The sequence below is a fragment of the Pituophis catenifer genome, unplaced genomic scaffold, assembly GCF_029215685.1.
Source record: "Pituophis catenifer annectens isolate HBS135680 unplaced genomic scaffold, rPitCat1.0.hap2 SCAF_4, whole genome shotgun sequence".
Lineage (NCBI taxonomy): Eukaryota > Metazoa > Chordata > Lepidosauria > Squamata > Colubridae > Pituophis > Pituophis catenifer.
The window spans coordinates 98,592,982-98,614,424 of record NW_027256884.1 but is presented as its reverse complement, the minus strand read 5'-3'; the positions used below and the strand labels follow the sequence as shown (position 1 = coordinate 98,614,424).

Here is a 21,443-nt window from a genome sequence, read left to right as displayed (position 1 = left end):
GTGGAGTTCTTTCACAATGTCTTAAGAAGAAATGTGTAGCAAACGGTAGTGATTCTGTTAAGTAATGAAGGCCATTTCAAGAATTAGTTTCTTGTTGGTTAAAATATCACCATTTAAACTAAAGTTATAGATGGAGGTAGAGGCATTATTTTTCATTCAGTTCTTATACTGTATTTCAGTAAGCTAAGCAATAGATATAGGTGTATTGTTTACCATGTGATTTCACAACTCAAAAATAATTAATTTTTTTTCATGTGAGCATGCATAGAGCTGGATGAAGGGCTGTTAAAAATCTGTTAACCTAGGAAGCCCTCATTATATACAAAAAAAGGTCAAATAGCAGATAATACCAGATGATCAAAGTCCCAGCCCTTTTTAAAATATGTCCTGCATATCACATGCACACAAAACAGGGGACCATTGACTACACGGTTGCATCAAAGGTGGGTTTCAGCAGGTTCTCACCAGTTCTGGAGAATCGGTAGCGGAAATTTTGGGTAGTTCGGAGAACCGGTAAATGCCACCTGTGACCTCTGGCCCCGCCCCCATCTATTCTCTGCCTACCGAGTCCCAGCTGATTGGGAGGAAATGGGGGTTTTTCAGTATCCTTCTCCTGGAGTGAGATGGGAATGGATATTTTACAGTATCCTTCCCTTGCCATGCACAAGCCACGCCCAACAAGCCATGCCATGTCCAAAAAGCCACGCCCACAGAACCAGTAGTAAAAAATTTTGAAACCCACCCCTAGTTCCATATACCATCTCAGCTCCCCAAAGTTTAATTAAAATGTAAAGAAAAATATGTCAGAGTATATTCATGAACTGGAATAGGACATGGCAACTGGGTCAACCAATGGGGACTGCTTGGAAATGGAAACATATTATTTGTTTGTATGGGGCCATAAGAGATAGTTTGGAGTCTGGGCGTGGCTTAGACTTGCTGAACTGTATTTAAGAGTTGGTCTGGCCTCTAATGTGTGCCTCTGTACAATATATTAGCCCAGTGGTGAAATGTAAAATTTGTTACTACCGGTTCTGTGGGCGTGGCTTGGTGGGGGGGGAGGCTAATGTGACTGAGTGGGCATGGCCAACTTTTTTTCTTTCTAACTTTTAAAACCATTTTTTCTACCTCTTCGGCCAAAAATGCTTTTAAAAGTCTCTGACGATCCCAGCTGTGCTGTGCAATCATCAGAGGCTTTTTATTTTACTTTTAAAAGCATTATTTTGGCCAAAGAGGTTGTAGAAAAAAATGCTTTTAAAAATAAAAAAAAAAGCCTCTGATGATTGTGCGGCTCAGCTGGGCAGGGGGAGGGGGCAGGGATTTTTGCTACCAGTTCTCCGAACCATCCGCTGCCATTGCTACCGGATCAGGTGATCTGGTCCGAACTGGGAGCATTTCACCCCTGTATTAGCGTCTGTATCTTTCTACTCTGTAATGACTTGCTTCTGTGAATATTGCTTGTGTGTTCCTGATATTGCATGCTGAATTCTCCTGTATGGTATTGTGTATAAAGAAGTTTCTTATGTAATTTGAATCCTGCTGAAGTTCATTTAATTGTGTCTGATTGTGTGTGCTGCAACAAACTCTGATAAAATATTATATGGAAAATTTTTCCATTTTTTTAAGGCCAGGCAGCCTGGAAAACCAATGAGATTCTAAATGAAAAAATTTCCACCCCTCAAATTTTAAAGCATCATAAAAACGATACAAGAGAAATGTTTTCAGCATGGAACTATTATTTAATACATAACAATTTTTCCAGGTTGTTTCAAGTATTTTCTGTATATTATTTTAGCTATCCACACAACGCTACAGTACTGGCTGGTATTCTGCATCATAAGATATGGAAGTAAGAAATAAAGTATTAGGACCAAGAAATTCTACCTTGCCTAATGTTGCTGAATTAAGCTATAATCTGATGATACTGAAAGATAAGCCATGACATGCTCTGTTGAATTGATTAAGTCCTTTTTTTAAAATTAATACCTAAAGTAAGATCTAAGCAATAAAGTATTGTTCATAGTTTATAAAAATGAATGCCAAAGTAGCTACAGTTAAATAAATTGTGACTATAATTATGACAATCAAGTGTTTAGTGATTTAACTCAATACTAAAAATTCTATTATTTTGATTTATTAATTTGTTTGCTGTCCATGTTGCCCCAAGGCAACTCTGGGCAGTTTACAACATTAAAAACAAACCATAAAAAAACAAATATTTCTAACAACAATAAAATGTAGATGGGTGGGAGGGAGCAGAATAGGTGTGGGAGGGAGGGAGATCTTCTATTGGTCCATCAACCATATCCAGTATGATACTCCTTCATTGGGCCCCCAAGCCAGCTGGCAGAACCAGGTCTTCAGGCCCTTACAGAAGGTCAGAGGGATGGGGGAGAGATGTTCCAAAGGACAACAGCCCTGGCAGAAAAGGTTGTCTTCCTGGACCTTGCCAGCCAGAATTCCTTGACTGATGTGGTCTGCAGCATGTTTCTTCTGCTGGCATGACTGGGGTGGGGCAGTTCCATTGAGGTGAGATGATTCCTCAGGTAATCTGGACCCATGCCATGCAAGGCTTTAAAGGTGATAACCAATACTTTGAATTGCACCTGGAAACAAACCAGGAGCCAGTGCAACTTGCAGAACAACGGTGAACATGGGCTATTCTACGGCACCCAAGGACTGCTTGCACCTCCGCACTCTGCACCAATTGTAGCTTCTGAATGCTCTTCAAGGATAATCCTACGCAGGGCACATTACAGTAGTCCAGGTGTCACATGATCATGGTTTGAATGACTGAGCGCAGGGACTCCTGATCCAGAAGGATCATAACTGGTACACAACACGAAGTTATCATTTTCAAATTTGCTTATTACAAGTTATTTAAAATTAATAGTTTGGGATGGGGCAAGGGATGGGGCTTTGATGATGGTTACCAGGAGAACACATAATGCATATGAAATGGGTCAGGATTTCTGCTTTATTAGTGGTGGAGGATTGGATTTTCTAGTTTAAGACATTTGTGTTTAGAGATCTCTTCAATTGTTTGAAGAATTTGCATTCACTTTTCCATCTAGGGCAGGGCTGTCAAACTCCTGGCCCGCGGACCGGATGCATTACGCACTGGCCATGCCCCGTTTAGCGAAGGGGGAAAAAGTCCCGATACGTCACATGACGCCACCGTGATGTGAGTTTGACACTCCTGATTTAGGATCTCAAACACCCACGCTTATATTGTTTAGGGCCATGCCATGAAATGTACTAACAGGTACAAAGCTTTGGAAACCTGTTCAAAAATTACATAAATTCACAAATTGTGTTATAAATTAAGTCTTTATTATTTATTTTTCTTACACTTTCAAGTTTTGATAGTTCAGCTTATAATCAAGTGGAATGATGGAAAAGATAACTCAAAGCCAAGAGTTGGTTCCATACATGTGAATTGTGAAGTAAATATGAATCATACTAGTGATGCATTGAGCAATTTATGCTGTAATACTAACAGTGACATTAAAAGTACAATTTTTTGTTTTATTCTGGCTTCAGATTTCCAAATCATCATCAGTTTTGCTAATTTCATGCCATTTTCATATGAGGGCTGTGTATTACATTGAAACTGTTATGATTTGCCTCATAACATTACTTGATTTTGTCACCTGATTAATTTTCATTCTCAGTTGTCTGCATGAAACTGGAGCAAAATTTGAGTTTGTTGCATAGTAAGGTTGCTATTTTCATTGGTGGGAATTCTTGACTCACTTCAATTCATTCTTGTGTTCCTTTGGAACAATCTGCCCCTGAAAAGACCAATGTCTACCCTTGTGGCCTTCTAAAAAAATGTTTCTCAACCTTGGCAACTTTGATGTGTAGATTTCAAATCCCAAAATTCCCAGCCGACATAAGTAGGGAATTCTGGGAGTTGATGTCTATATATTTTAAAGTTAGGTTGAGAAACACTGTTTTATAGAACGCTGTAGTTAAAATCTTGTTTTTCTCGAAAGCTTTAGGTGATTAAGCAGGTAAAGGAAGTTCCATATCTTTATTGCCTCCTGTGTTTACAGCTTGTTTTTTTATCACTGTTTGATTTTGGACACTGCCTAAACCCTGGCATGACGTCATTTATAAATCTTGTAAATACATTTTTTCCTGGTGTATGTCTGAAGACTGTAAGGAATATAGCTTTTTCTTTCCTTGCAACACTATACAACTATTCAATTATAGCTACTGGGAAGAGTGTGTAGTTGCTGAAATGTTGACACGCAATCTTTTCACATAATCATTATCTAATATATATATACGGGGTCAGGATTTCTACTTTTCCCCTGTTTATTTGGAGGACTTTTACGTTTTGAGGGTTTTTTATATAAAGTGTTAGACTTGTTTTTGAATATTTACTGCTTCAAAATTATAGGAAATCATGCTGACAAGTTTCTAGTTACCATTGATGGTTCCCGGGATAGCAATAAACGGCTCTGCCATATGATACACTGCTCTAATTTAAATAATGATCATACTGTACCTTTCTGGAGAAGAACCATCTTGGTTGCACTGTTCATCCCCTGCCTTCTTTTTGATTAGTACATAAGTACATTTTTAAAAAAATATTGTATGAGCTAAATCTAATTATATAGGCTGCCTTTCCAATTTGACAGAGTACACACTGGGGATTTACATCTTTGAAAATCATCCTGTTATCTTAGCAATGGAATCACATTTATTTCTTACTCTGTATCAGGAAGGACAAATCCAATTTCTAAAAGAAAATACCGGAGTGAGTATTTGGAAAACTTGGTTAGACATCTGAAATCGTAACTGAAATTATAATAGTTGATTATAACTTTATTTATAACTAAATAGGGAGGCACAGATCCTGCCCAAGCAAAGGAATACCAAGGCCTGAAAGCATGCCTTTGCTAGCACATGCCCACTGAATCATGATCTTTATCCCAATTTCAACTTCTTGAAAATATAGGAAGCCTGCCCCTCATGGTTCAGTCAACTGTAGTTTAACATTATACAGGAACTCAAGACTCGAGGCAAGGTGGGGCTCAGAAAGAGGCCCACAGGAAACCAGGAATTTCTGATTAGTAATTTATGGCAGAAAGCTAAAAAGCCACTACAAAAGAATGAGAGCAATTCCCGTTTCAAGCGGGAGTCTTGTTTCGAAGCGTCTACTGCTGTTCCTCCCGGTCTGAACAAGACTAGAGGTTGTCGTCCCTTTGGGACAGAGGGCGGGCGGAGGGTCCGTTTTCAGCCAATTCCGTTTCGGTTAACAGCCAGATCTGCCAACAGATCGTTTTATTCTGTCCGCTGTTACTACAATCCAGAAGGTCAAAGTTAGGGCTCTTTCTCCTGGCTTTAAAAAAAAACCAAAAAAAAAAACCTCTTAGTTTAAGAAGTAGCAAGTCCGAGCTACCGCTCGTTTATTTAGGAGCCGAGAGAGAGAAGAGAAGACAAGCGCTGGCCAATTTAATGCCGAAGAAAATCAAGGCTGAGGCCTTGGCTAACTGGCTCCGCAGCCGGAAGCGTTTTTCCCGCCCGCCCGTCCGTCCGCGGACTTCGCTTCGGGCCAAGCTCATCCCAGGTTTCCTAAGTTACCAGGTCACGAGAGAACCAAAGGCTGTTGACAAAACCTACGCAATACATTTACTGGAACTGCCGCTTCTCCAGGCAGCCGCGCCCAACTTGCCCTTCGGGCGGTCAGACAGCTTTGCTTTGCCCTGCCTTCCTCTCCTCTCCCTCCTCCCCCTGGCACCTCCACTTTTGCAGAACGCTATAAGAGCTGCCGCGCCCGCCTCCGCCTCCTCGACGTTTCACTCGGTCTGCTGAGGCCAAGGCGTCGGCTCTGGGCTCAGTTGCTGGCGCCAGTTTCTGTCTCCTGCTCTCCTGGCAGCTCCTGCGCGACCCCGGCCATGATTGTGGATAACAGCCGGGACGTGGGGTTAGATGGCGATTCCGGCTCTCTGAACAGCCCGTTCAATTTGGCCTTTTTCTATGGAACCTCCCCTCGCTCCAGCGAGGGCAGCTGCTCGCCCACTCCCTCCGCTCCGGGATCCCCCGACTCTGACTCGGATCCCTCGGCCAATGGCGGTAGCGGCGGCGGCGGCGGCATCTACTTGAGGAAGAGGCGCTATTCCCGGAACGCCGCGCGCCCGACTGGAGAAGGTAGAGACACAGCTGGCGGCCGATCCGGCGTAGCCCCTGAAATAAGTTTTGGGCGGAGGGCGTTTACTCCGGCTTTCCCAAAAGCGACGCCCGCTGCTTCGGCTGGGTTAGGCTCGTCCTCCTAAGGCGTTCGGTCTGGTTGATGGATGGCTGTCCCAGCAATCTCGGTGTAGCCGTTCAGTTACGTTGGACTACAGTTCCTAATCTCCTTGGGAGTCATGGGAGTTGTAGTGCAATGGCATTCTAACCGGTTAGGGGAAGACCGTTCGTATAATGATCTGCCCCCTTTGTCGTGGTGAGTGTGTGTGCACGTTTGCATCGATGTGTCTATGGAGATTCTCAGGCATCCTCGGTTGTCCCAGAGGTGCTTTTTCAACAGGCAACTGGACTTTGTTTTCAGCTGAGCTGAAGAAGCTTCTTGGATGAGAAGCGAAACGTCTTCAAAGGAAAAAAAAACAAAGTCCAGTTGCCTCTTGAAAAAGCACCTTTGGGATTTGCATCGGGATATCTCTCTCTCTCTCTCTGTGTGTGTGTGTGTATGTGTATGTATATGTATACTGCCAGAAAAAAAAAGCCTAGAAACTAGTAGATTGTGATTTCACTGAACTAGGGCTGCATAAAAATCTTGGTTAACCTAGGAAGAACCTGGCTTAAAGAGAAATACACATAAAGCCTACGAAAAGGAAAGAAAACAAATACATACACATACACACACACATGCATATACATACATATACATACAAACACACACACACTTCATCAAACACTTGTTCTAGTTATCTGAATGAGCTCTAAGAATGAAGAATTTGTGGTTAATCGGTATGTCAGAGCAGGTTCCTACTTCCTGTGGAAAATATGTCTGATATCTTTGATTATCACATACAAGCAGCTTTTATAAGCTAGTTAAAAAGAGTCGCCTTGGACAAACTATTTAGTGGGATGTTCAGAATGAAGGCTGTCTTGTTTTTTTGATATTGCCCATGACCATCTATGCAGCTGCCCATCTAAAAAGTGCCTGTTTCCCCTGTCCATGGTGCATCCACCTATATTTCAGTGGAGTAAGCCTGCTTTGCCTAAGGTTTTGGATATAAGTCAAATTATATATAGGTCAGGTCACTAGTTATGAACACGTTAGAAAATAGTTGGATTGAATAATAATTGAATAATGTACCAAATAGTTAATTTTTAAGCACCAAAATACTTTAATGGATAACGCGATATATACTAAATGCTCTGGATTCCCTGTGTTGGTAAGTGCATTCAAAGATTAGCTTTAGCCTCTAACATTGCTTGGCTTCTTTCACAGGACATTTGTGAAAGGTGTTTTTAAAGTTATGGAATTCACTTTGTCTCCTTTCCCAGCTGTATGCCATTCGTGGCTGCTGTCAGAATTAGCAGAAAGGTGTCTGTTGCAAAAATACATTTTTTTAAAAAAATGTTGATATTGAGCTAAATTTGTGGATTTAAATTTACCAGCAATTTCAAATATTCATTATCTGGTATTGGATAGTATCTTCATATTATATTGAAAATGGAAATCATTTATTGGATAATATGCCCTGCAGTGAATTAATTTTCTGTAAATTGTTTATTGATTTACGTTTGCTAAATGTAGAGTTTGAAATATACTTACTCATATCAGTTTTAGCATATCTTGATAATTAATTTTTTACTTATGAAGGCAAAAGGAGCAAGAAAATAAGATGATATGCTATTTTTTTTTAAAAAAAGTTTATTGGCATTTTACCATAAAAAGGGATTATAAATTTCGTACAATTAACAATACAGTTAGAAAAAAAATGATAAGAAATTATATTCTTACTTTGAGATACAATATCTCTTTGTGAAGAGTGAAAGCTTTGCTTTCAGCAGAAACATTTCACTTTTATCTATTTGTTCTATAGAGCTCAATATGGCTAGAACTGCGTGCCAAATATATAGAGAGACATAGACAGCTTTTTAAACAATGCTAGCATTTCCTATTTCAAGACTAAAACTTCAAATTAGGAGATTCTGTTGCTGATGTTATTTCTAATGTGGTATGCAACTGAGAACATTTATGGTTAATTTGTACAATGACAAATGAAATCTGATTCTACATGGTTTTTAAGCAAAGCTTTCCTTCTTTTAAAATGGGAAATAGTGAAATTTTGTAGACTTTCAATGCAGTCACATTTTTTTAACCTTTTGTACAAGAGTTATATTAAAGCTAGTCTACCTGCTTTATCTTTACAAAGATATATTAATTTGAAGTCCTCTACCAATTAATTTTTATAAATTTTGCTGCTTGTCATTTGATATTGTATTTCATATTACCTTACATTTTTATGAAGTTTCCTTTGTGTAATCTTATTGACTGAAGTATTTCATCTGCCTTGATTCTTGATTTTTTCCTTTCTGTTCTGAAACTGAATCCTTATAGACATGCTCACGTACTTCTGGTTTACTTTTGATGGGATGTGGGAAATTCTGTTAAAACTTCTAAAGGGGAAATTATTCTTAAATTGGGGTTACTTTTCTTATCCAGAAATTTCAAATCTGTGGGAATTTAGTTTTTTTTAAAAAAAATTTAAATAATAGGTAGACTATGTAGAAAATCTGATTTGTACTTTTTAAAATTAGATCACTGCTTCTCTCTTGGGTTGATGTGGATCATTGTTCCTCATTTCACTTCTGTTTTTTATGCTTCAAAATACATTGTGTTTAAAGGGTTGATGTCATTAAGAGGGTGAATAAAATATTTGCAGCTAATCTTATGGAAGAACATATTTTTGACAAGCGGTTTAACTATGGAGGGGACTTATGCAAGTAATATTGAACATCTATTTTATACAAAGTCATTTTAATGCTTAATGGTTTTGAGTAGGAATTTCTCCATTCTTATTAAAATATTAGGTAGGGATTCTCCGTCTTTTTTTTTTCTTTCTTTCTTTCTTTCTATGTAATTGTGTCTGTTTCTCGGAGACTCTGCTTAAGTCCCTGCCGTTTGCTTGCAAGAGTTTTCAAAAGTAGTTTTTTACTAGGGCTGAGAGAAAATGAGTGGCCCAAGTTCACCCTGCTAGCTTTGTGCCTAAGGCAGGACTAGAACTCACAGCTTTCTGATTTCTCCATCTTTGCAATACTACTAATCCCTAAAATTATAAATGATTTTGTATAACATCCCCATGAATATGGCTAAACGCATGGGTTTATCTCTCAAAAGTTGCTCTAGGCTTTTCTCCCTGTGTTGCTTGTATAAGCTCACTGAAAGCTTGCCCAGGCAAAGTGATGTGAATTTTGACATTCCTCCCTTCCCTGCAGAAGCCTGAAAAGCTTTGGGGGAAAAATGGATTCTCTAAGTTGCTCATGAAACTTTTGATAATCATAACCCAGAATTTTAGAATATCTGGATTTAGGAGAAAGATAATTTGGGGGGGAGATTACTATTTTGATGCATGTTTAGGGAGGGAATGTAATTTAAATATTAATTAGTAATTAGTTTCTTGTTTAGAATGAATTTATATGAATTTTCCTTTTCTTTTAAATCTTCTGTTTGTGTCATGCTTTTGTTTTAATTTTGTGTCTTAACAGCTGACCAACATATGGGGGGAGGAAAGCAACAAAGAGGACCTTTCCAAGGTGTTCGTGTAAAAAACTCTGTGAAAGAATTGTTGTTGCATCTTAGAAATAGCAAGCAGATGTCCACAGATTATGGAACTGAGGAATTAAAGGTCTGTGTTGTATATTTTCATAAGTGCTGTTCAGAATCAAAACAAGTATTTTATTTGTGAATACAATATTTGCAGCAATTTTATATAGAAGATAATTAACATCTTCATTATAGTGAAATGTAATAGCTTGCATGGCCTTTAAAAAACAAATATATATTTTTAAAAAATATCTTGTCAGTGGATGAGAATTACAAATGATACCTAAATGATACTGAGTCATTCTTTTTTTTTAATGGGAAAATGCAAAGCATGCATTTGCTCAAGTCACACTATCTGAAGTTTATAGTGAGAAGATTTCTCACTAGTCTAATTCAATATTCTTTATTGGTAATTTTCAATGTTGGTAAATATCACCCATTCCTTATTCTGCCTAAAAGTGGGAGTGATCACTTTTAGAGTTTTAATATAGTTTAGACTAGGTGGCACTTGCAACACAATAATCTTACTCTAGATTCCAAATAGATTCTTCTTCCAGATCTTTCCATTCTTCCCAACAACTGTTCAGCATTCTGTGGTATTGAATATTTTAAACTTTATTAGAATATTTTGGGGGTTTTTTTATTCAAAGTTTTCTTTTTTCTGCATATATTGCGCTCTTTTTCAAATAGGAGGACCAGCAATTTTGAACAATATATTAAAATGAGAGTTAAAAGGAAGTACCTTCTTAGCCATGTCTTAGTCTTCTATAACAGAACATTTTCAGCCTCTTGGGATCTCTGTTATCCGAAGCATTTCCTTTATAATTCCACAAATGCACCATGTTGGGCATTGGTTCAAGTGTTAGAATTAATGAATTGTACAAAAAAATTAATTATATTCATTTATTATTCTTCCATTAATTTGAAAAGTGATAGCTGTAGGTTTAAACAGAGACAGTTTAATTACATTCATTGTTAACATACCTCAATTTTATATTGAAAAGTTTTCTGTTCATTAAATGAAATTAATAAGGATCTGAAAAACTAAATATGTAGCCCAGTGATGATTATGAATGTTTTGTAAGATATCTGCATATGCAAACTTTCTAAGCTAGTTCTCCTGTTTATGCTTTTATATAATACTGAAATGCATGGACTCTTTGATTACATTTTTATCTTCTTTTGATATTCATAAATTGTAATGTTTTTTGGTTGAAATAAATACAGTAGAATGAGAAAAACGTTTGAAGATAGTAGAATATAATTATTGGAAAAACTATTTTTTTTTTGCTTTTTCTAAAAAAATATTAAAAGTTCATAAGATATACTTATATTTATGTAAATGTTATTCTCATGATAAAATAAGAATATTTTAATTATGTAAAAACTTTTTCATTTTTTTAACATAGGCACAAGGAACATTGATGAAATATGATCCATACACAGGTACAGTTTTTTGTCTCATTTGTTCCTTCAGTTTGTCTTTGAGTATTAGAAAAGTGGGCTGTGCCATAGACTTACAAATTCTGCTTATTTTTCAGTAGAACTGAAAAATATATTGACTCATAATCGGAAAAGAAAAGCTCCAGACTGTCTTTCTGATGGAGTGTATTACAAACGAACAGCTATTCTGCAACCTCAGTTCTTGGTAAGTATTTTTAAGGGAGCTTTTCATACTCATTCTCACATTGCTATACAGCATCCGTCTTCTAAGGCAAGATGCAATCAGATCAGTTTAAAATCTGTACCCCTTATCTTGCAGACCCCTCCGCAGACACCAACTTCCATGGATAATAATATGGAGGATCCCCATAATAATGAGCCTAAGCAAGATAGCAGCTGTGATATGCTGCAGAATATTATCAATATTAAGAATGAATCCAGCCCAGTGTCTTTGAACACTGTACAAGTTAGCTGGCTTCACAACATGGTCAATCCCAATTCTCCAGGGGAACACCAATATCAAGAGATGGCTGGAGCACCAGGTTTTTCACCTGTTCAAAAATACCAAGCTTTCCAAACAAGCAGCTCTTCTCCAATGCTGGAACTATCCCAGAATTATCAGTTTTCTCCTACACAACAACAACAGGATATGTCCCAGCATTGTATTCCGTTGCTGGAATACAGGCCTCACTCTGCAGGCAGCCATTCTTCTGAATATCAACAAAACATTTATGACAGCCAAGAAGTGCCATATTGTACCACAGAAAGTTTTGCTTCACTTTTAAATGACTCTGAAGGATCAGACAACATCTCTGCTCCACTCCCTCAAGCAATTCCTAGTGGCCTCCAGCAAACTGAAGTCAGCAGCTGCTCTCAGCATTTCAACCAAGTCTCAGATAACACATCCAGGGGTCTTGAGGAACATGGTTTATCTCTGTCTTCTTCAGATATATCTTTGCAACTTCAGAGCAGTACAGGCAGCACAAGTCAGTTGGGCAAATCATTTTTCCAGTGGCAAGTGGAACAGGAAGAAAACAAAATGGCCAACATCTCTCAAGACCAGATTCTTGCTAAAGATTCTGATGGTGACACGTGAGTATTATCCAAATATCACTTACTGCAGAAATGGTGTATCAGCATTATTTGTTTAGACACCTTTAGGTTGCCATTCATTTGACTGAACAAAAAGCTCCATAGTACATTAATGATACTGACATTTGCAGAGAAGAGCCACAAGGGTGATTAGGAGACTGGAGGCTAAAACATATGAAGAACGATTGCAGGAATTGGGTATGTCTAGTTTAGTAAAAGGAAGGACTAGGGGTGACATGATAGCACTGTTCCAATATCTCAGGAGTTGTCACAAACCCTAACTTTTGTCTAAAGCACCTGATGGCAGCACAAAAGCAATGGATGGAAACTAATCAAGGGGAGAGAACCAGGGGTGAAATCCAGCAGGTTCTGACAGGTTCTGTATAACCCGTAGCAGAAATTTTTAGCAATTTGGAGAATCGGCAGCGGAAATTTTGAGTAGTTCGGAGAACTGGCAAATACCACCTCTGGCTGGCCCCAGAGTGGGGTGGGAATGGAGATTTTGCAATATCCTTCCCCTGCCACGCCCACCAAGCCACACCACACCCACCAAGGCATGCCCACAGAACCGGTAGTAAAAAAATCTGGATTTCACCACTGCAAAGAACCAACTTAGAGATAAGGAGTAATTTCTTGGCAGATGGCATAATTTATATGTGGAACAGCTTGCCTTCAAAAGTTGTGGGTGCTCCCTCACTGAAGAGGTTTTTAAGAAGAGATTGGGCAACCATTTGTCTGAAATGATATCAAATCTCTTGCTTGAGTAGGGGGTTAGACTAGAAGACCTCCAAGATCCCTTCCAATGATGTTAGTCTGTTACATCTGGCACCATGCCTAAATATGATGAAAGAATACATTAGATGATACTACTACCTTAATACGTCTCAGCAATTTCCCTAGGAGTTTTCTCAATGGCGTTTTAGAGTGAAGCATATTTTTAAAACATCTGAAATGAAAATGATTATTCAGCTTTAAATATTGTGTTAATTTCTATTTTTTCCCACAGATTTCTCCACATTGCGGTTGCCCAGGGACGACGGGCAGTTTCCTATGTACTGGCAAGGAAGATGGCAGCCCTGCATATGTTGGATATTAAAGAACACAATGGCCAGGTGATTCTCTCAGCATAGCAAATTCCCACCTTATGTCCATGATTATTTCCTTTATTTTCTTATCAAACCCTATTTGGATTGTCTTTTAATATGAAATTGGAAACGTAATATGCAATCTATATGTAACAGAATTATTTGCTAAACTATAGCGACCAAGCTGATTTCATTAAGGAGGCGTTCTCTGAAATGGGTTAGAAAAGACTTTTATGTGATTTGTTTTCTTAATTGCCATTCCTTGTTAAGATTACAGTGTCTAATACATCTGCTTTTTGTTATTCTAGAGTGCCCTGCAAGTAGCTGTGGCTGCAAATCAACACCTTATTGTCCAGGATCTGGTCAGTCTTGGGGCACAAGTGAATACTACAGATTGCTGGGGTAGAACTCCACTACATGTGTGTGCTGAGAAGGGTCATGCACAAGTCCTTCAGGTGGGACATCTGAATTATAAATTGAAACATTGCATTTATCCTTTTCTCTTTATTAGTATGTATAATACATCTCAACACCTATAATTATACATTGAGGATTTAATATAGTATATTTTCTGTTAAGTTTGTTTACATTATTTAGAAGTATAGTTTTAAGTGAACTTTTACCATCCAGTTTGATCCTAATTGCTCAGGAGCTCAAAGTCTATAAAGTATTATAATATTATGTATAACCTTTCCAACCCCATGTTAAAACACAAGAAAAATTAAATTTTGCATTTTCTTGACTGAATGATAATGCAGTGGCTCCCATAAATTAATTCTGTTCTCCATTTCATACCTTCTTCTGCTACAGACAATAAAAAAATGGCAAACAAGAACATTGCAGCAATTATCTCTGCAATTCTGAGGAGACATTTGGTTATTTTATAATCATTTATTTCAAGTGATAGTCAGGTTTTTGTTCCTGTGAATTGTAATTCTAATCCACTGAAGGACAATGGGCCACAAACACCAATTGTCTAGTTTGAAAGTGCTGGTTTTTAAACAAATTGTTTTACAGATAGTGACATATTTGTAATGGCATAAACTTTTCTGAATTATATAAATTTGATCTCATGCCTTCAGATTTCAGTTACTGTTACATATATAGTTAATGTAGGTTCTCATTTCATTTTCAGGCAATCCAAAAAGGAGCCATTGTAAGCAATCAATATGTTGATTTGGAAGGAACGAATTATGAGGGTGAGAAACTAATACTCCTATGTTATGTGTTAAGTGGGTAAACTACCCAATTAAAAATGTTCAGATTTCAGTGTTGATGCTTAGGACTTGTACTTGGCATGTTGTATAACACACATGTTTGTTCTTGCTAATGACATTCACTTTTAAATAAAATAAATTATGGAAAAAGCTTCAAATGTAATCCCACACTAAAGCCCTCCTACTAAATCCCTTCTAATGCATTGTTAATTAATTGAGCTTAATAATGCTATGTTGATAATGCTACATTAACCTTGATAACCTGGTTAAATAATATCTGTAGAAGAGGCCTGTATTTTGAGAATTGAAGTTTACATATTTGAAGAGTACCCAAGTTGGGGAAGGCTGATGGAGAGATTGTAAAAGAAGGCATATCACTGTCAGGGTCAAATAACAAAAAGAGAAATACTATTCAAACATTTATTTATTTTTTGTTTAAAAGTAAACCTGTAACCTTTCTCTTCCATCTAGATATAGGTCATAACTATATTTTTAATTATAGTTCTGTACTTAGACAAACTTATCAAACAGTGTGAAGTTAAATGAATAAAAATACATGCGTTTCTTCAATTGCCATTTCTTAATTCTATCTCTATTGCATGTCACTAACTAGAGAATAGATTAAAATTCCTTTAAAGTTATGCATTGCAAATAAAATGAAAATGAAAACTAGATACTGGAATGACTATTGTTTTTTTAATACATTATTGATCAGAACAAGTTGATTTGGTTTTACTAACTGATGTGTTTCATATTAAGGTTTGACAGCATTACACTGTGCAGTTGTGGTTCATAATGCCGTGGTACATGACCTACAGGGACAGCAGTCACCTCATACTCCTGAAGTTCAGGAATTAAGGTTGAAAAGCAAGAAGTTGGCAGATACAATCAAATATCTAATTCAGATGGGGGCCTCTGTTGAAGCCAGAGTAAGTCACATAAGGAAACATTAGAACAGACTTAGATATTTACCTGAGAAATGATTCACATACTGTTGTTTTGCATCTGTTTGAAGATTCAGATGTTTAGAATGTCCCATGTGATGTGATACATTCATAGGCAAATAATATTAACTCTCTATATGTGAGAGTTCAGTTTGGTCTTTTATGTTTCTGGGTAGATATTCTGTAGATTTTTAAATGTATATGTGCTGCACATAAAATGACCGGTATTAAGCCAAAAGAATAGTTTATATTTTTACATTATTGAAATAATACACTGATTTTAAATTTCAGTTTGCTTTTTCTCTTCTAGCACATTAGCATATAAAAATAAAAAAGTCTCACTTTAATCAGTATTCATAAATCGGATTACTGTCCAAGCTTGGAATAGAGCAATACTGAATAATAAGCAAGGCACATGAATGAGTTAATGGTTGACTAATATTGCAGGAATCATATTATTTCTACAAATATTTGTCTTGATTTCTGAAACAAATAATGATCATCAAAATACTTTCCTAACTCCTTAATTCCTATATAATTTCTTATCTAGAGCTTAGACAATAACACTTAAGATTTATATACTGCTTCACAGGGCTTTACAGAACTCTCTAAGAGGTTTACAGAGTCAGCATATTGTCCCCAATAATCTGGGTCCTCATTTTGCTGAGCTTGGAAGGATAGAAGGCTGAATCAACCATGAGCCGGTCAGGATAGAACTCCTGGCAGTGAGCAAGCATTAACTTAATACTGCATTCTAACCACTGCACCATCGGAGCTCATCTAGTTTAATCACTTGGCTCATCTTCAGTCTGTAACATTTCAAAGATAATGTCACTATTTAAGAAGACCAAGAAACTGGTCCGCAAAGTATATTTTATGTTTTCATTTATAGTGATTAATTGTGTGTGTTTTTACATTTTACAGTGACTAAATGTGCAGTGTGTAACATTATTTGGACATTTTCTTTTGTGTGTGGACAGGACCGTAAAAGTGGCCGTTCAGCCCTTCACCTAGCAGCTGAAGAAGCAAATGTGGAACTCCTTCGACTGTTTTTAGAGCTTCCAAATTGTCTGTCTTTCATCAATGCCAAGGTATATAAACAACAAACCATGTGTCTAGTTTCGGGAATTCCCATTTGCAGAAATAATCTGCCTGCTTCTCATCTCCTTTCAAATAATGATTTTTCTCTCTTGCAACTAGGCTTACAATGGCAATACTGCACTCCATGTAGCCGCTAGTTTGCAGCATCGAATGACTCAGCTGGATGCAGTTCGTTTGTTGATGCGCAAAGGAGCTGATCCAAGTGCCAGGAATTTGGAAAATGAGCAGCCAGTTCACTTGGTTCCTGATAGCTCTGTTGGAGTTGAGGTAAGAGATAAAAGATATCTGAAATCTTGTTTTTATGTGAAGTAAATTTCACACTTCATGGTTTTTTCTTTTTTTCCTATGATAGTCCTGTTAGGGAATGAAGAGACGTGCACCTAGAATTTTTTAAAATATATATATATTTGTAATAAACCGGGTTGAAAATGTTGCTTTCTTTGATGACTTATTTTGCTTTCTTCTGAAATGAACTTAAACTACAAAAGTAGAGAGACATCCCTTATGTTGAGTTTATTAATACTTTTTATAAAAATAGAAACATTTTTCAAGGCTTGAAATCTAAAGTGCTTTGCAAACATATGTTTCTTTTAGAGTGTCCTTTATCATTACAGAAGGGTTTATTTTTATTATTCCATTAAATGGCTAGTTTGCATATTTAGGGGGAAGCTTTTTCAAATTACAGAGCATGTATAAATCAATGAGCTGCAATATTTTAGCTTCGGTAACTTTAAAAAAAGGAAATGGATGGTCCTCATTGTGCACCTAGAAAGTATGTATTATAGTGACATATGTACATCAACCCTCTCTGTTTTTCATGGATAGTTCTTTTGGGAATTAAGATCTGATGTCTTACAAAAGCCATTCAGTGAGCAATTCAATAAGCAGTCTATTGATGTTATCTTCAGGTTAATACAATACAGGGTAGTCCTTGTTTAGCAACCACAATTGGGACTGGCAACTAGGTCATTAAGCCAAGAGGTTGCTAAGTGAAGCTATAATTGTGCTTACAATTTTGCAGTTAGTCTTTAGGTTATAATATCACATGGGATCAGAATTTATGTCACTAAGCAATGTAGTCATAAATGCACTGCATACTGCATATTGTCAGGCTTAAATAATGTTGTGTTAACTGCTGTTCAATAATTGGGCTTTTTCCCTTCTATTTCCTCTTTCTCAGATAAGACGAATCTTAAAAGGAAAGACGAGTCAGCAGAGATCATCAGTCTATTAAGCTCCATGAGTAAAAATGACCCATACTCGCTGTCAGTTAGGCAGCCCCCATATGTAAATAGACCATTTGTCTCCAGTGGAGGCAAATGTTTGTTGTTTCTATGAAACAAGAATATTTTGTTCACTATTATATAGTGGGTTAATAATAATTCTTCACAGATGAGAATATTTCAAACGAAACATTCTGTAATCATTTGAATTACTCCATTAAGCAATTTAACATATCAACAATTAAACTGACAATTATAGTCCTTCATATTTCTACCCAAAAGTAATTTCTGTTCAGTGTACTGTATTGTTTACTGGATTATCTTGATTTTGCATCAAGGTATAGCAAATATTAAGAATAATATATAACAAGAGCAGACATTTTTGCTGTGGCTTATGATATAGAATAAGTATTCTTAAGAATACTAAAAATTTACTAATAGTCATTTATATTTTAGTTTTTTTTCTTTTTATGTAGTTCTTTATAGTTATTTTTGAGTAGATATAGTTAATTAAGTGTAATGAAAGTTCTAATAATTTAAATCTTTTACAGTGGGAAATTCTGTGTAGTATTCAGTAAAGTTTAATTTTTTTTAACAATTGTTAAATTGTGAGACACTTTTGAAATCAATTTATAAAGAAACATTGTCTATATGGTGTTTTCATTGGTCACAGCAATAATTTATGAAGATTTAGAAAAATAAAGCTGGCCTTGGGTTCATTCCTTTTCAAATTAATTCTTTCCAATTAATACTGCCTGATGGTAACTGAGTTTATAGATTACATAAAATTATTCATGTTTGTAACAAAAAAAATCAAGAGGTCAATTAGAATAAATAAGTAGTTTGACACAGATTCAATTAGAGTCTAAAAATGAACTTCATTTGATCAAAATAATTACATGTCATATATAAACTTTTTGTCATTTGTAAAAAAAATTCTAAGAAATAAATTAGAACTACCTATTATATTCTAAGAGCAATACTTTTAAAGACAGTACTTTATTTTCATTATGTAGCAACATGCAACAATTAGTTATTTCCACTGTAGATACTGATGGCTACTGGCTTTTATGACTTTGTAGATGATAGAATTATCAGTAGCTATTGAGCGTGATACCTCTATCATGCTCAAGAGGAATTGAAGAGGAATTTGAATTTCAAGAGGCAGTATAATTTGAAATACTGGTTGTTTTAAAAGTTATTGTATACATATTTGCATGATAGGAGTGCAAAAACTGATTTTTGTGACTCAGTGGTCCCAAAGATTTCAGTTCTTTTGCTTCTAAAAGGCAAACTATTTCACCATTTAAAACCCGAAACACTATAAAATCCATCCACTCTGACTCTGGAGAGTGGTCAATACACCACATAAAATGTGGTGTCATCCTCATTTGGATAGAAGTCACATCTCTCTATGGTAGTCACAAAGGCATTTGGCTAATGACAGAAACCTGAACTGATTTTTAGTCTGAATAGGATTCTTCTACACTGACTTTGATTCTCTCATTTTGAATCAATAGATGTATGTCTCAGGGCTTTGCAACAAATTAATTGCATTATATTTACCTTATAGGTATAGTAGGTAGCCAGATGTTAATATATCAAAGAATGTAAATAAAACATATTAAAATATTTCATTGTATTAAATACTTTCAGAATTGCATTGCTTTTTAAAAATTCTGTACATACCATTCTTGAATCACTATCCTGAATCATAAATTTTCCATAATTAATCAGATCATATTGTTTGATCAAGTATGTCTTGTAGACAAATAATAGGGAAATTTATATTTGATATTTAGAGGTACAAATATATCTTTTGAAATAAACTTGTTTTAATCAATGTAAGTGGTGTCGTATACTTTGATATTAATACTGCTGTAAGAGTTAAGACTTCTGGCATTGGTTTTTCTTATTGCAGTTGCAGTAAGAAATACAATGAGATTCTGGCTTTCTTCCTTGCTTTCTCTTTAAACCTAATGTTGCCTTTCAAGGTGTAAAAGAACAATTTTAAAACACAATAAATCCAAAGTTTTTAAATCTGCATAGGTCATAGGTCATGTAGGATTATTTTTTTTCCATAAAGTATTGTTGAAAATTTTATTTATTTAGAAAATTTATATGGCCTTCCAACCCACAGTGACATTGGGTGGCTTGCAGAATTAAAACCACAATAAAAAATAAATACTGCCACATTCGGCCTGCTCGACGACAACAGTCAGACCAATCTCTTGATTGGCTCTGTATTATTTGGGGTCCCTAAGCCCAATGGATGTCTTTGGGGCCTTTTGAAAGAGTATCAAAGTGGGACCAATCTTACTTCCACAGGGATGATGTTCCACAGGAAGGCCCTTTTTGGTACCACCAGATAAACCTCCTTAGAAGAGAAAACCCATAAAAGTCCTGCCTCCTACTCTGGTGGGTTGGCCACTTAGAATTGGAAAAGGACACCCTTCAAAAAACTTGGCTCCAGGCTATGTAGGGCTTTAAAGCTAATAATCAGTACCTTAAACAGGACCAAGAAGCAAATCATCAGCCAATGCATTTCCCACAAGAGAGGTGACATGCAAATGTAGACTCTTGTCATCATTTGAACCAACTGAAGTTTCCAGATACTTTTCAAGGGTAGCCCCATATAGACCACATTGCAGTTATCAAGATGGGAGGTGAATTGGCATGGGTGACTGTGAACAGGGACTGTCATGGCTGGAAGGGTCCAGGAAACGGTGTAATTGACACACAATCTTCAGTTACGCAAAGACCCTTCCAGCCATGACTGCCACATGCTCCCAGATAACGCACTAGGTCTGTTTGGAGCAGCGCAATTCTCCATGGAGCAAAGAGCCAACGTTTTAGCCTGTTGCTCTCTATGCAGATCTTAAGAGCCTCCAGGCACTGTGGAGGGAGTTCGTAGCATTGCTTAACTCACCTTAGGCTCAGACATATACAGTAGATGGGTGTCATAAGTATCAAAGGGGAATATTTGTAGCTCAAATCTATGCCATTTTATTCAACAGTAATACTGAGAGGAAGTAAAGGAATTTTAAACAAAGGGGTCAGGTCTGTATATGGTGAGGAAGGTAAGGGTCTACATTTAGGCAAGTAAAACCAAATGCAGAGGTGTGGAATTGTTGGAACCTGCCTCAATAGTAATAATTGAGAGGAATCTCAGGAGTTCTAGTGGACAATCACTTAAATATGAGCCAGCAGCGTGCTGCAGCTGCCAAAAAAGTCAATGCAATCCTATGCTGCATTAACAGAGGGATAGAATCAAGTTCACACAAAGTGTTAGTATCACTTTATAATGCGTTGATAAAACTACCCTTGGAATATTGCATCCAGTTTTGGTCACCACAATATTTAATGGAGAAAAAAAAGGACTAGGAGTGACAGACTTCCAGTATCTAAAGGGCTGCCACAAAGAAGAAGGGTTCAACCTATTCTCCAAAGCAGGGATTGGGTCCCCAACCCCAAGGCTGTAGCCTACTACCAGGACTTGAGTCATTTAGACTGGGTTGTGAAAGGAGTGGGTGAGCACCCATGAGCAT

The 21,443-nt window shown here is 36.7% G+C and overlaps 1 protein-coding gene across 2 annotated transcripts; it reads left to right on the top strand.

Moving 5' to 3' along the window:
- The first annotated feature begins 5,823 nt into the window (after positions 1-5,823).
- NFKBIZ (NFKB inhibitor zeta) lies at positions 5,824-19,692 on the top strand. 2 transcript variants are annotated; one of them, XM_070942727.1, is made up of 12 exons: positions 5,824-6,162; positions 9,733-9,872; positions 11,200-11,236; positions 11,335-11,438; positions 11,553-12,325; positions 13,332-13,437; positions 13,719-13,865; positions 14,546-14,609; positions 15,387-15,556; positions 16,552-16,662; positions 16,772-16,939; positions 17,853-19,692. In XM_070942727.1, the coding sequence occupies exons 1-12, from the start codon at positions 5,910-5,912 to the stop codon at positions 17,904-17,906; spliced, it is 2,127 nt and encodes a 708-aa protein (XP_070798828.1). In that variant the 5' UTR covers positions 5,824-5,909; the 3' UTR covers positions 17,907-19,692. The 2 variants fall into 2 exon arrangements, with proteins under 2 accessions (XP_070798828.1, XP_070798827.1); XM_070942726.1 differs by having other exon boundaries at positions 11,332-11,438.
- Positions 19,693-21,443: the final 1,751 nt, after the last annotated feature.

Coding starts and splice junctions, on each gene's coding strand:
- NFKBIZ (XM_070942726.1), top strand. CDS start 5,910: ATGATTGTGGATAACAGCCGGGACGTGGGGTTAGATGGCGATTCCGGC. Junction 12,326..13,331: donor AAAGATTCTGATGGTGACAC/GTGAGTATTATC, acceptor TTTTTCCCACAG/ATTTCTCCACATTGCGGTTG. Junction 16,663..16,771: donor TGTCTTTCATCAATGCCAAG/GTATATAAACAA, acceptor TCTTGCAACTAG/GCTTACAATGGCAATACTGC.